This window comes from Miniopterus schreibersii, assembly GCF_964146895.1.
Source record: "Miniopterus schreibersii genome assembly, chromosome: 8".
Lineage (NCBI taxonomy): Eukaryota > Metazoa > Chordata > Mammalia > Chiroptera > Miniopteridae > Miniopterus > Miniopterus schreibersii.
This window is the reverse complement of record NC_138109.1, coordinates 22,541,892-22,555,496: the sequence shown is the minus strand read 5'-3', so window position 1 is coordinate 22,555,496 and position 13,605 is coordinate 22,541,892. Positions and strand designations below refer to the sequence as shown.

Sequence of the window (13,605 nt, the reverse complement as noted above, 5' to 3'; positions counted from 1 at the left end):
TCTATCAAGAAATAAGACTATATGACACATTAGTTTGAATTAAGATAAAATCACATCACATGTGAACTAAGTCTGGTTAGAAATAAAGTCCACCAATAGTCTCTTCTACTTCCTCCCACGCAGCAGAGCAAGCAGTGATGGCCACTGCCCTACCCACTCAGGAAGATGGACCAATGCATCATCAACAGGGCCACACCTGTGAGGTCACTCACTAGGAGAAGAAAGAAGCTCACCAGTTTGATGCCCGAGAGGACCTCCAGCAGAGAGATCAGGTTATGGCCATCCCGTAGATCTTCATAAAGATCATTGATGTGCTTGCGGACCTGTGAAGGAGAGTAAAACAGACTGTGTTTTACTTAAGCTTGAATTATTTTATTATCTACACAAGAATCTCTGTAAACACAAATTTAAAAATTTGAAACTAGAAACAATAATAAAATTCAAGAATTTTCAGGTTGGAGGACAGCACATGAACACTTAATAGAAGTGTGTATGTTTTTAAAACTGAAGCCAGGCTTATTACATACTCTAGCTAACCCTGAGCAATATTCTAGAAAGTTTGGACAAGGAGATGGGGAGTGTTAATCATCCTGAAACACCTCAGGAATTATAATGGATCAAAATGATATGATGGCCAATGATGGATAGATGAGTCCAGCCAGAGTCAGAAGAGCCTTCCAGAGAGGAAGGAACTAAAATGCTAGGGACCCAGTGTTTCATAGGGTATACATCTAATTTAACCCCTCTCTTACTGAAAATTTCTAATAGTGAATTTGAGAATTATTTTCCTTTTGGGAAAAACAATTCCGATTTTATAACAGAAACTATGGAAAAACAAATCTCACTTCAGAAAAATGTGTGGTTAAAGTCAAATACTGTGCAAAATTCTTCACGTTATCTCATCTATTCCTCACAGCTATAAGGTAGGTTTCGTTATTACTCTATTTTATATGAGGGAATGAGGCACAAAGATGTAATAAGCCTGCCCAGTGTCACAAGTGGAAAAGCTGGCCTCTGATCCTTTTGAATTTTAGTCTTTGCCATTAACTGCTACGCTTTATAATCAACCATAATCTCCTTTTATTTACTAAATCCAAATAACTGCCCTGTGAGGTTTATTTATGGCCCATATTCTACAGGAGAAACTGAGGCTCTGAGATGTTAAAGTCACATAAGTTTGACAAGTAGCAGTAGGTCTTCTGACGCATTCCAAGTCTAGTGATAGCTTCACTGAGTGATGCTAACAACACAGAATCAGAAGAGTGGTAGAAATTACAAGGAAAAAGATTCATTCTTAACATAAATAATTTTCTAGACAACAATAAAAGGACTAGTTTCAGAAGAAATAAATTTCTAGTCACTGGAATTTTTCAAGCAGAGATTGTAATATTGCAATTTCTATATTTGTATAGAAAACTGAACTATAGTCCTTTGCAATTGTAATATCTAGCATTCAAAATAGAAAGGGAATCAGAAAAGATAAAGACTGGAAATATCTGGGAAGACTTCCAGAAAGAGAAGGGACTTGAAAAATTACAAAACGCTTTGACAGACTGAAGAAGGTGCGAAAACCATGTAAAACAAGGTATAGAGGTGGGAATATGCAAGGTGTGCGTGTTTCTATGCGTATGTTAAGGAATAAGGTGACAGGTAGTTTACCCAACTGAAGAAATGGTTCGTGATGAAATGCATAATAGCTTTCAAACACTGAGAGAACATTTCTTCAATTTTTGTGCTAGTTACAATGTACTCGCTACAGACATGACACACTTTCTAGTTTAATCTGCAACATTTACATTTTACTCCATCACTTAAGTCTAGACAATGAACAAAACAATATACCCAGCTCACACTTGTAGCATTTGTTGATTTCCAGGGTGTAAATACTCCCACCATGACCAATTTCAAGACTGCTAATATGATATCACTAAGTGTGGTGGTGGGAAGAAAATTACAGTAGCACACCATTACACAGTATTTTCATCATAGAGGTACAATTGACATAATTAACCTTAAGAGCATAGACAATAACATAGAGTAAAATAATTATGAAGTGATGAGTTTTGGGTATTGCTACTTTTATTTTAAATAGAATGTATTTAATTGTAAGTTTATATAATTTAATTTTTAATGATGACTATGCTTGACAACAAGGTCACAAAATTCCCCCAAATTTAATATTTGGCTCGTGTTAGCCCATGTAAGCTGGCTCCAGCACACCAGTGGCTCCGAGATTTCAAGGCCTCTCCCTCAAATGGGTCCACAATTTCAAACTTCACAACTGGAACAGCCACAGTGCACCACTAACAGAAGTAAGCAGTCATGAGGGTTGGAAAGGGAATGGACTTGATCAGTTAAATTTTAAATACATTGAACTTAAAGTGGCAACAAAGGAGCTACAAATGAAATGGTTCTTGAAGCAGCTGGAAATACCAGAATTCAATTTGGGTCATCTGAGAACTTAAGTTAGAAGTCATATGCATAGAGGTGCTAGCTAGAGACATGGGAAATGCTGGGCTTTCTGGGTTAGGGGCAAGAAAGAAGGACAGAGTGCTAAGGACTGAGCCTAAGGGAATAGCCAAAATTAGAAGGCAGAGATGGGAAAGCAATCAGTGGGGTGGGGTGAGGGGAATGAAAGTGGTAGACAAGAAAACAAGGAAGTGTAATCGAGGAGGGTGATCACTAGCATCTGACGCTGCAGGACAAAGTGGATGGGGACTAAGACCGGGTTTTTCGTTTTCCTATAAATAAGCGTGTTTTGTGATAATAATTTTCTAAAGAGTAGTGGAATGGAAATCAGATTATAAATGAATGATAGGTTAAAAAATAAATAAACCGTGGCCTGGCCGGGCGTGGCTCAGCAGTTGAGCGTCGACCTGGGATCCAGGTGATTGGGGTTCGATTCCCGGTCAGGGCACATGCCCAGGTTGCGGGCTCGATCAGTGACTCTCTCATCATTGATGTTTCTATCTCTCTCTCTCTCTCTCCTTTCCTCTCTCTGAAATCAATAAAGATATATTAAAAATAATAATAACAATAAATTAATAAATAAACCAGAAAATATTAAATACTTGGTATTAAGGCTTGAGAAGAGACAACAATGAGGAATTTATTTTTGATAGATAACACCTGAATGTAGGGTATAAAAATCGGGAATGGGCACTGAATAATCATTTAAATAAATTACAGTAGCCCAGCCGGGCGTGGCTCAGCGGTTAAGCGTCGACCTAGGATCCAGGCGATCAGGGTTGATTCCCGGTCAAGGCACATGCCCGGGTTGTGGGCTACAGCTGATCAATGACTCTCTCATCATTGATGTTTCTATCTCTCTCTCTCCCTCTCCTTTCCTCTCTCTGAAATCAATAAAGATATATTTTAAATAAATAAATAAATAAATAAATAAATAAATAAATAAATAAATAAATAAATTACAGTAGGACTGCGGACCAAGTGAGATCATGTTACCAATAGGATACTAAATACCACAGAGCACTGAAAAGAAAAAGGAGACACTTTGAAATGTAAAGTTAATTTAACATCAAGGCCCCAAAATTCCAGTTATGTTTTGTATCTGTGAATAGCAAAATTCAACTACCTTATAAGAAACTTAGAGAAAAAGTAGCTTATTATATTGCTCAGTCTTTCTCTGATTATAATAACAAAATAACTGAAAACAGAGAGACGGGCAGGTAATAGGAGAGTGTAGTGAGGTTTTGGGGGGGGGTTTCTGGAGAATTTTCAAGAAGAGAGAACAATAGTCTTTTTTTCTGTGTTTTTTTTTTTAATATGTCTATTGATTTCAGAGAGAGGAAGGAACAGGGAGAGAAAGAGAAAGAAACATCAATGATGAGAGTGTCATTGATTGGCTGCCTCCTGCACGCCGCCTGCTGGGGATCCAGCCCGCAACCCAGCATGTGCCCTGACCGGGAATTTTAAAAAACAGGTAAGTGTTTGATGGAGATGTAGAGAAACTGTAACCCTCATACACTGCTGGTGGGAATGCAAAATGGTGTCGCTGTTTCACTTTAAATGGGTGAATTATATGTATGATATGTGAAATAAATCTAAAAAAGCTATTTTGAAAAATTAATGAATGGCTAAATTTTGAGAGACCAACTCAATCCTATCCCAGGTCAATCCTCCCCAATCCCCATGCATTGATAAGCCAAGGAGAGCTCTGCTGTCCAATTTTTTAAAGATTGCCTTGAAGTTATGAAAAGAGAAACAGCTTCCCCCTATTTCTGAGTGGCTTTTTTTTTTAGCAAAGGCAATAAATTGCACTTAAGTGCTTGGAATCAGAATCTGAGCCCAAAGGGACTTTAAAGATTACTTAACTCTAATGCTTTCAGTTTACAGATGGGAAAACTGTTGCCCAGAGAATTTAAATAACCTGTGTAATATAATTTAGCTGGGAAGTGTCAGATCAGTTTCCTGAATCCGAGTGCACTGCCCTTTCCCTTCACAAGGCTTCCCTGATGCTTGATGGGTAGAAATGACATATGAGAAACATTACTAAATTATAAAAGGACCTCCCCCGCCCCAAAGAACCAAGGATTATCATGTAGTATTCTTCGATATCCACAGAAAACCTGATCTAGAAAAGTTTTCCTCTAAGACTTAAAAGAAAACACAAGCAGCTCAATTATCTTGATCTAAACTATGTTGAAGAACAAACAAAAAAACAGGTCAGAGGAGAAAGCCTTACTTCAATTTTTTTTTCAGAGGAGAAAGTTTTAAAGAAAAGAGTATGTTATTAACTCTCATCTACACTTACTGAAAGATACAGGAAAAGTGAAAGCAAGCTTGGTAACTTTTAATGGATTTCTGAATTTACAGACTTCTAAACTATAAGAGGGAAATTCCATACTGATTCAGTAGCGAAACTGATCCTCAAGGAAAAGCCTAATGCTAAAAATCAGGTTACAGTTGGCCTATACTTTTCACTCGAGAAAGAGCTACATTCAAATGCAGGGAATAAGGGGGAGGCTGGAGCCCCTGTTGGAGTAAGTGGAGTGAGAGAGAGGAGCCAAGTATAAAGCTCTGTGCAGATAAGAGTTCCATCCTCTCTGTTTTGAGAGTCCCTTAGGTTTTGAGGACTCTAACAGTGGCACCAGTCAAGTCTGATTAATTAACAAACATCCTCTGAAGATGACTAAAAATCCACAAGGGGTAGCTTCCTAACAGGCAGGCACTTGTGCACAGGGAACAGAGACTCCAAGCCTAGATGTAGGCCTAACACTGTTAGTGGGGGTTGGGATGCACTAAAGTGAAATCAAGATCTGAAAACTCAGGTCCAGGCAGATAGCCACAAACCACCACCATGTGGTCACGCTTGGCCAACAAAAGCAACACTCTTCTCCTCAGTGTCTAACCAACACTACTCTGTCAATCTCTAAAACTCCCTGCTAGTCTCCTTCTGACCTTTCCCACAGACACGAATAAGCAAAGAGGTATGAAAGTACACAGTGTTTAGGGAGCAGCGAGTTGTCTCATGTGGCTACAGCAGAGGCTGCATAGGAGAGATTGCCTGGAATCCTCCAAGCTGTCTACTACCCTGTGTTCAATTAGAGAGCCTCAAAGAGAGAAAAATTGAGAACAGAAAACATTTAGAGTTTAAAACTTTTGCTGGTTTATCTGGAATTCTTAACTAAAATTCCAGGAAGGCCAGTGGCTTCCAGATTGCATACATGAATAAAAATGGAACTATTCTATCTGCTAGATTAAATATTGGCCTTTCTCTGAAATCAACAGGAACTGACCACAGAAAGCATTTCTCCTCCTTCTTAGGAGCTCATGATCTCAGTTCTGTCGCATCCTCTCATTCTTTCTTGAAGTTCCCTTCGGGGGATATATTTTATCAGCTACCAGGACCTAGAGATATGGCAAGAATAATTTAAATAAAACCTAACTTAAAGCTTTAGATTTTTCCTTTTGATGGTTCTGGCATATAAGCAGAACTCTTAGGTTTATAGGCTTATATTCTAAATTAGGTTATTTCTATAATTTCAGATGCTTACATCCTTAACAAATCTCTTTTAAGATTGGAAAGACAGTGTTCTCAAATATAAAATTAATTTGCTTATTCCAGAACAAAAGGCTATTTGGAAATCCAGAAGATCTTAGGCCAACTAAATCTAGAACTTGAGATGCTTGGTTGTTTTGATATTACATCAGTGTACTTGCCAATAGCAACATTAACCTGGGTGTACTTAGGGAACAAAGCAAAGAATGCTTGAGTGATAAAAAACAAATCTCATTCCCTCATCCTCAGTCTAAAGTTCAAAGAACTCCAGCATGGCAGCAATGATTCTGATTAGCAGTGAAATCTCTCTCTGAAACATCCTAAGATGAGAGAAAATGCTGTTGGAACCCTAAGGGTGGAAGTCTAAGAAGAGATGACAGATAGCCAGGAATCTAAGTAAAGCTCTGGCTGGTCTCCAATTTTTAACAATGCTATGATGTGTTCGTCTAGCTTCTCTCTCCCTGGGCCTCCTGTCATCACACAGCACTGAGGCAGAAGAGAGGGCCAACAGGCAACATGGGCTACAAATGAACAGCAGGAAACCAGAGCATGTGTATTCCACTATAGAGTTTAGAGGGACAAGCTTGAGGCAGGATAAATTCAGTTCTTCCAATTGTCAAAGATGAGATATGAATGCAGGGCAAGTTGGGAGCATAGTCAGTGGAAAGAACAAGTAATTTTGGTCAGAAGACTCAAGACTGATCTTCAGCTCCGTCCGTCACTCCCTGTATGATCTCAGGAAGTCATTTCATCCTTCTAGTTCTCACTTTCCCTAGTTGTAAAAATTGAAAGAAGAAAACACTTTTACCTCTTTCAGGGTTATTATAAGGATCAAGTCAAAAAAGAATGTGCTTTGTAAGCTATAAAACTATCAAAATATTATTTATTCAAGGCAACAAATCTATATTGGACACTTCTTGTGTCCCTGGTGTGGTGCTTGGTAAAGTAGCACAATACAGTCTAGCCCTCAATAAGTACTCCAACAGAGGACACCAATGTGCAAACATACAAGACCTCTCTTCAAAGGGGTATGGAATAGACATGAATGAAGGTGCAATTAATTTAGTCCAAGGGATGGAGTTCAGAGTCTCAGGAACGTGACAATAGACCTGAGCCTTGAAGGGTAAGTGGGTGATGGCCAGGCAGAATAAGCAAAGAGGTGTGAAAGTACACAGTGTTCAGGGAGCAGTGGCCTGTCTCATGTGGCTACAGCACAGGGCTACACAGGGGAGAATGCCTGGAAATGAAGCTGAACAGATTGGAACCAATTGTGAAGGGCTCTGCATCATGACAGAGTTACATGTCATCAAACAAGAGGCAACTGGCACACACACTGAAAGGATTAGAGGAGAACACCAGTTCTCCCCTCCCCTTCCTTCTTTGTCCTCGCCCTGATAAAATAAGACATAATATCTGCCTTCAAGTTAAAATCTAGCAGAAAGATAAATGCTACAGGTGCTACAACCGAAGTACATAAGGAGTATGGGGAAGGGCACAAAGAAAAGGGGAGTCAATTCCATATGGGAGAGTCAAGAAATATTTATTAAGGAGGTGTTAAACTGGTTTTATCCAGGCAGAATAGAGTTGGGGAAGGTATTCAACACAGAGGGAGCAGCATAAGCAAAGACACAGAGCCATAAAATCCATGGCACATAGTTCGGCAAGAACTTAAGGTGTGAGGAGAATATGACGCCATGAACTTGAAAAAGTAGGCAGAAGCCAGTGCCAGGATTGCAAAGGCCCAAGTTCTAAAATTTCAATTCTGTCTCTTTCTAGTGGTGTGAACTTAAGCAGGTTACTTAACTTCTCTAAACCTCAGTCTTCATTGGTAAAACGGTAATATTAATAGAATCTACAGCACAAGGTCACTGAAGGATTGAAACTAATATAATATTGAATGTCAACTGTAATTGAAAATCATTTTTAAAAGGTCACTGAGAGATTAAATGAGATAATCCACATAAAGAACTTAGAACAGAATGTCTGATTTACAGTAAACACTCAATAAGCCACTACCACTATTATCATTACATTATAGGAAACTTTATTAGGAAACTATTATAGTGGTCAAGACAAGAGATAAAGAGGCCCTAGATTAGAGCAGAGGTTAATAGGGATGGAGAAGAGAAGTCAGATGCAACTCTTTCTGAGTTGGAAGTGACTGAGAGAAGTTGGTGACAAGGGAGAGATGACGGGCAAGACTGCATATAGTACAATTCTAGGTTCCAAACTTGGACAGCTAGGTATATGAGTAAAACTACTTAGCAATTTGGGATATGTGGAATATAAGACATGTCTGGGTAATGTCCAGATGAACATGTCAGTACACTGAGAGATATGCAGGTCCCTGGTTTAGGAAAGAATGAAGGAAAAGGCTCTATCATCACCTCCTAATCCATATCTTGTAGCTTGAAAATCACCCTCACCTGCAGTGCCCATTAAAAAAATGGTCCTTAGAAGCCATGTTTAGGTAACCATCTCCCATAGTTCACTAAACGACAGATGGACACCTGACCCATGGAGGAAAAGAAAACCCCAGCCAATCAGGTTGTTTCTGTTTGTCATTAGAATCATGTAGCTGCAGGGGTTTGCATCACCATTTAAGGGACAGCTCACACACAAGTAATGGGAGAAATACAAAGAAATGAATGTAGGAGACATACAGAAAAAAATTAAAATGAAAGATTACAAGTCCTCATAAAATGAGAGAGTAGCTGCCCGATAATGTTTAGTTTTCATAAAGCCCAGATGCATGTAGACATCAGATCCTGTGAGACTGTCCTGTATGCTTTTCTCCTTGTGCTTCCTTGCATTCCACGCAACCAAGCGAGACTGCCAAACAGAACACAAAGAACAGGATAAGGAAATGGCCAAGGTTAGAACCCTGGGGAACATCAACACGGAGGAGTCAGACAGAGGAAGAAAAGCCAGTGAAAGAGGCAGGAAAAAGGCATTCATAGAGGGAAGAGGTAATTCAGGAAAAAGCAGTGTCCTAGAAGCCAATGTAAGAGAAGGCTTTAAGGAGTAGTAAGCTAGTCAACAGTATCAAATGCTACAGGGAAGTCAAATAAGAGGAAGATAAAACTAGGCAACTGGATATGCCAATTAAGAGGTCACTGGTAACCTTTCCCAGAGCAGTAATGATTATAACTCAAAAACTGTGTTTTCAAATCTTGACTGCCACATTAGTCATGCCATTTATCCTTACGTGGGTCCTCAACATGTCTTTGCCTTGGTTTCTTCTCTGTTTAAAACTAATTAATAAAATCTACCCCAACCCTGGCCATTCTGGAAGTATTCTGTATTTTAAACTGCGTGGTGGTTTTATACACACACACACACACACGAGAAAAAATTCTTAAACTGAACATTTAAGATTTGTGCAGAGAGAGAGAGAGAGAACACTAAATCCCCTCTGCCCCCTCCTTACATAGCAATTAGACTTAAAAATAAAAATTTAGAAAGGGGCTTATAATTTGAAAGTGTTCTCTGAATCCCTGGAATCACCCCACAGTATAGTATCTTCAACCTCAGTCTTCTGAGGTAATGGGATATATTATTGTCCTCGCCAAAAACTGATCAGTAAAAGTTTCCATACTGCTATGACTATATTCATTTGTGTGTGTTTTTAAAGTCACATGTATATCTCCAGCAACTTCAGCACAGGGCAAGCAATCTGAACTATCTGAGAGAAGGGACTGATAGATCCAGATTAAAAGCAGCCAGAAGTGCTGGGGCAGCATCTACAAAGGAGTCCTACCTTCATTAGGTGCTTGTTGACCCACTTGGTGAAGGTTTTCTTCTGAACGCGGTCCCGTTCATCTGAAAAGGAAACACAGAGGCACTGGTTTAGCACTACCTGAGGAACAAATTCCCACACCCCAGTTTCTCCAGGCCCATGGAGACAATTTCCACAGAACTATGAGACAGTGTCTTGCTGGGAAAGTTTGGCCTGTCTGAATTTTCTCTTCTATCCTGACCATGTTGTTACTTTACAGATAAACCAGAATCATAGGCCTCAAAAAGCATGCCATGGCAATGTCTCCTTAGCATCATAATTCTCTGGGGAGCAAAGTGATTCCCTGCTTCCCCTACAGCAAGCTCCAAAAAGCCAAAGCTGTGAATACCACAATCAGAAAGAGTGGGGTGGTCTTGGCATTTGGGACACTTATACTGCAGTGGTTAATTAAGTCTCACTGTGCATACCCGGTTCTGCCTGATCAATGCTCTCCTCCCTCCCTCTCTTCCCCTACTACTTCCTTCATTCCAATTTCCTCACCAGCCATTACCAACCAGTCAAACTCTCAAAGCTGCCCAGTTTACCCCCAACTGCACATCTCCTCCCTCTCTCTTCCTTCTCCTAAGTCTTTCAGAGGCCACATGTCTTTGTAGGCAAACTCTCCTTCATTCTCAATTCTGCCTTCTACATCAACACTTGACAATGACTGCTCCACAGAGGCCCAATCTTGTGGAGAACTCACTTTCTGCCACAACTGCCAATTCCCTAGAGCCACATCCAGGACACAGATCCATCCGCTGTTCCTTTCTATTTATTTGAAGCCCATGCCATTCCCTACACCATCTTGTTCAAATCATCTTCGCTGTCATCGACCATTCCCCACTGCCCACCCCCTCCACATGGCAAATTTGCCTTAACCTTCCTGGACAACTTGGTTCACATTTATTATCTCCACATGTATCCTCTGGCAGGATCCCCAAATTGCTTCAACATATATGCTGACAATGCATTTGAGCCTGCTCGGCTCCCCTGACCTTCATCGCCAATTTATATCCAGCCACCACCATGCCACATCCTGGGCCTCATTCCTTCTCCATTCAACTATTTAGCAGTCATTTTTATCTATCTCTCACACCTCCTAATCATTCTCAACCTTCAATCACTCCATTTTCATTTTATTAAGAGCATCTAAGATTATACAAGTCTGTACTAAACAACATGGTTAAGCAATTCAAAGCTGCCATCACTAATACCTCAGGAACTCTCACCTGCCTAATCTTCTACTATTCTGTTCACCATGACAATCTCCAAACCTGAATTATCATCATTGCTTAACTCTTCCATTTCTTCTCCAAGTCAGAGAACATTTCAGAAGAAAGTGGCAGAATTATATAAATCTAGTTCACTAGTAATTCACACAAACTTCAGTTAGATGTTCTCTCTTACTGCCCAGGTATTTCCTTCTTTCTGATTACCTAGTAAAAGCTACATGGGTATCATTCCAAACAATGTCAAGGCTCTCTCTCCACTTGAGGTGAATTTGCACAGCTACTTAGTTTTCTGAGTTTATAGCCATGCAATAGTCTTTTCAGCCTTCTTTTCAGCCTTGAATTCTTTTTTGCTTTTCATGGAACAATTCTATTACAGACCACAGAACTCAAGAGTTAGAATAGACCTTAGAATATAGTCTAATTACTTGCAGATACACGAATCTTCAACAATAAAGAATCATACATTCAGGGTTAAAAGGTCTGTCCAAACATTGCATACATCTACAATATTCCTGATGCTTAAAACCTAAGATAACAGAGAAAGATCAAAGCTGGCTGTGGAGTAGGTGGAAGTTACACTCACCTCCTCCCAGCACCAAGATGATTTACAACTAAATTATAGATCAATCAACCTGAATACCCAACTGAAGACTAGCTGAAGAGAAGTATTATAACCAAGGATCTACAGAAGAAGCCACATAGAGACTGAATAATACTGAATGTAAACTGTAATTGAAAAATAAAAATAACAAGATAATAGAGAAGTCCCTACCTCATAAAGGAGCATATACTAATTTAAAAGTTCCATAAAGTATCATGAGCTGCTTCTTTATAAAGTCTGCCTTTTGGCTCTCATTTGGAAGTGTTCAAATAAAATTTTAAGTCTAATCTATGTTTCACTTCAGAGTCCTGCAAGTATTTGAAACCAAGATTTTTATTAGATTTAACCACTGTCATTCCAACATATTTCGATCACTTGATTTTTTCAGAAGCTGACTGAGTTATCCAACATCATCATCATCTTCCTTTCCAAGCCCTTATCATCTGCACACTGAATCAGACTCAGCCTGCAACTAGTCTCATCTAAGTCACTGACACACTGCTCATACTATTTATTCTCTCCTTGTGACATACTACTTTCTTCCTCTCCACCTCTCCATATGCTATTTATTCTTTAAAATCCAGCTCATTCACTCCCTCATTTATTCTTTGAATAAATCTTTTTTTTTTTAAGGAACAGACTGTGTTACACAAAGTCACAGCCCCTATCTTTGAAAGAGATTGACAGTCTAGCAATGAGAAATAACTTCAATATAGTTTGATAAGTGCTGTAAAAGAGTAAGCACAGAGTGCTCAAGAACATAACAGCCTACCTGAGAAGGGGAAGAAAGCATAGGAGGAGGCTGGTGAAAGTTTCCAAATGACTGATTCTAACTAAACCTTAAAAGATGAGAAGTTAGGCCAGAAAGAGATAAGAAGGACAAAGCTACCACATGAAGTTTCACCTAAAGCAAATTCATGGATAGAGAAAGGAGCTTATGTTCAAAGAACAGCACAGTATTACGGATGGTTGAAAGACAGGATATGGATTAGGTAGGTAGTGGTGAGATTTAGAACTAGATAGGATGCCATGGACCAGATTATGACTTTCCATGGCAAGTCAAGGAGTCCAAACTTTATTGTCAAGAAACTGGTAAGGGGAAGGTAAGGGAAGCATTGAAAGATTTTAAACAGAAAAATGGCATGATTAGATTTGTGTTTGACAGCCTTTCCTGACAACTCCAGTTCTCAATAGTCTCTTTGTTCTCCAAATTTTTATGGTACTTACTATGCTAATCATTCCATCAGCATTTATATAATTATATAGAGCTCTGAACTTTTAATACCCTTATTCTTACATCACCAATAAGATCATTAACTCCTTAAGAAAAGAGACAGTACTTTTTGTGTCTCCCACAGCTTCTAACAGCTAACGCTCTACATAATAAGACCTAAAACAAAATCAAATAATTTTTTGATTGTCCAATATATTAGAAGACTGGCTAAAGAAATACAAAGAATGAAATCAGAACCAAATTATCTACAAGAGTCCAGTCCAATATGCAAAAATCAGCATCCCAGTATCACCTGTGTGCTGCAATATGCAGACATGATGGAAAAACAAAATTAAAGCTAACTAAAAACCCTGCCCACCACATTTTCACCAATACCAGATCTACTGTTGCACTATACTTATTACCCTCATAACCAAGAATAATAGTCTGTTTCTAGTTTTACAAAATTCTCACTCTGAAGTCACAAGTTTTCTTTATTGTTTTTCTATTTAGTGTTTCTTTTATTATAAAAGTTATATATGCTTGCTGTAGCAAGGTTAAACAATACATAGATAAGAAAAAATTAACATATTTCCTTTTAAATTAATCAATACTTTAAAGAAGAGGTGGAATTCATGTGATTTCTTTAGTCCACTGCCTTATTTCTTTTAGACCTAAAGATATGACTAGCACAATTGAGTCTTTATAATTTTACTATGCACAGTTACTCTGTTCACCTACTAAGCCTTCCCATGGGGA

General features: G+C 38.9%; 1 protein-coding gene across 4 annotated transcripts in view; it reads right to left on the bottom strand.

The window, feature by feature from the left end:
• MACF1 (microtubule actin crosslinking factor 1) overlaps positions 1–13,605 on the bottom strand; it is a 305,107-nt gene that overhangs the window by 183,046 nt on the left and 108,456 nt on the right. For all 4 annotated transcript variants that reach the window (XM_081144947.1, XM_081144949.1, XM_081144948.1 and 1 more), the window contains 2 exons: positions 9,783–9,844; positions 234–323 (listed from right to left, as the gene is read on the bottom strand). In XM_081144947.1, coding sequence (XP_081001073.1) covers positions 234–323; positions 9,783–9,844 — 152 coding nt within the window. The remainder of the gene's footprint in view (positions 1–233; positions 324–9,782; positions 9,845–13,605) is intronic.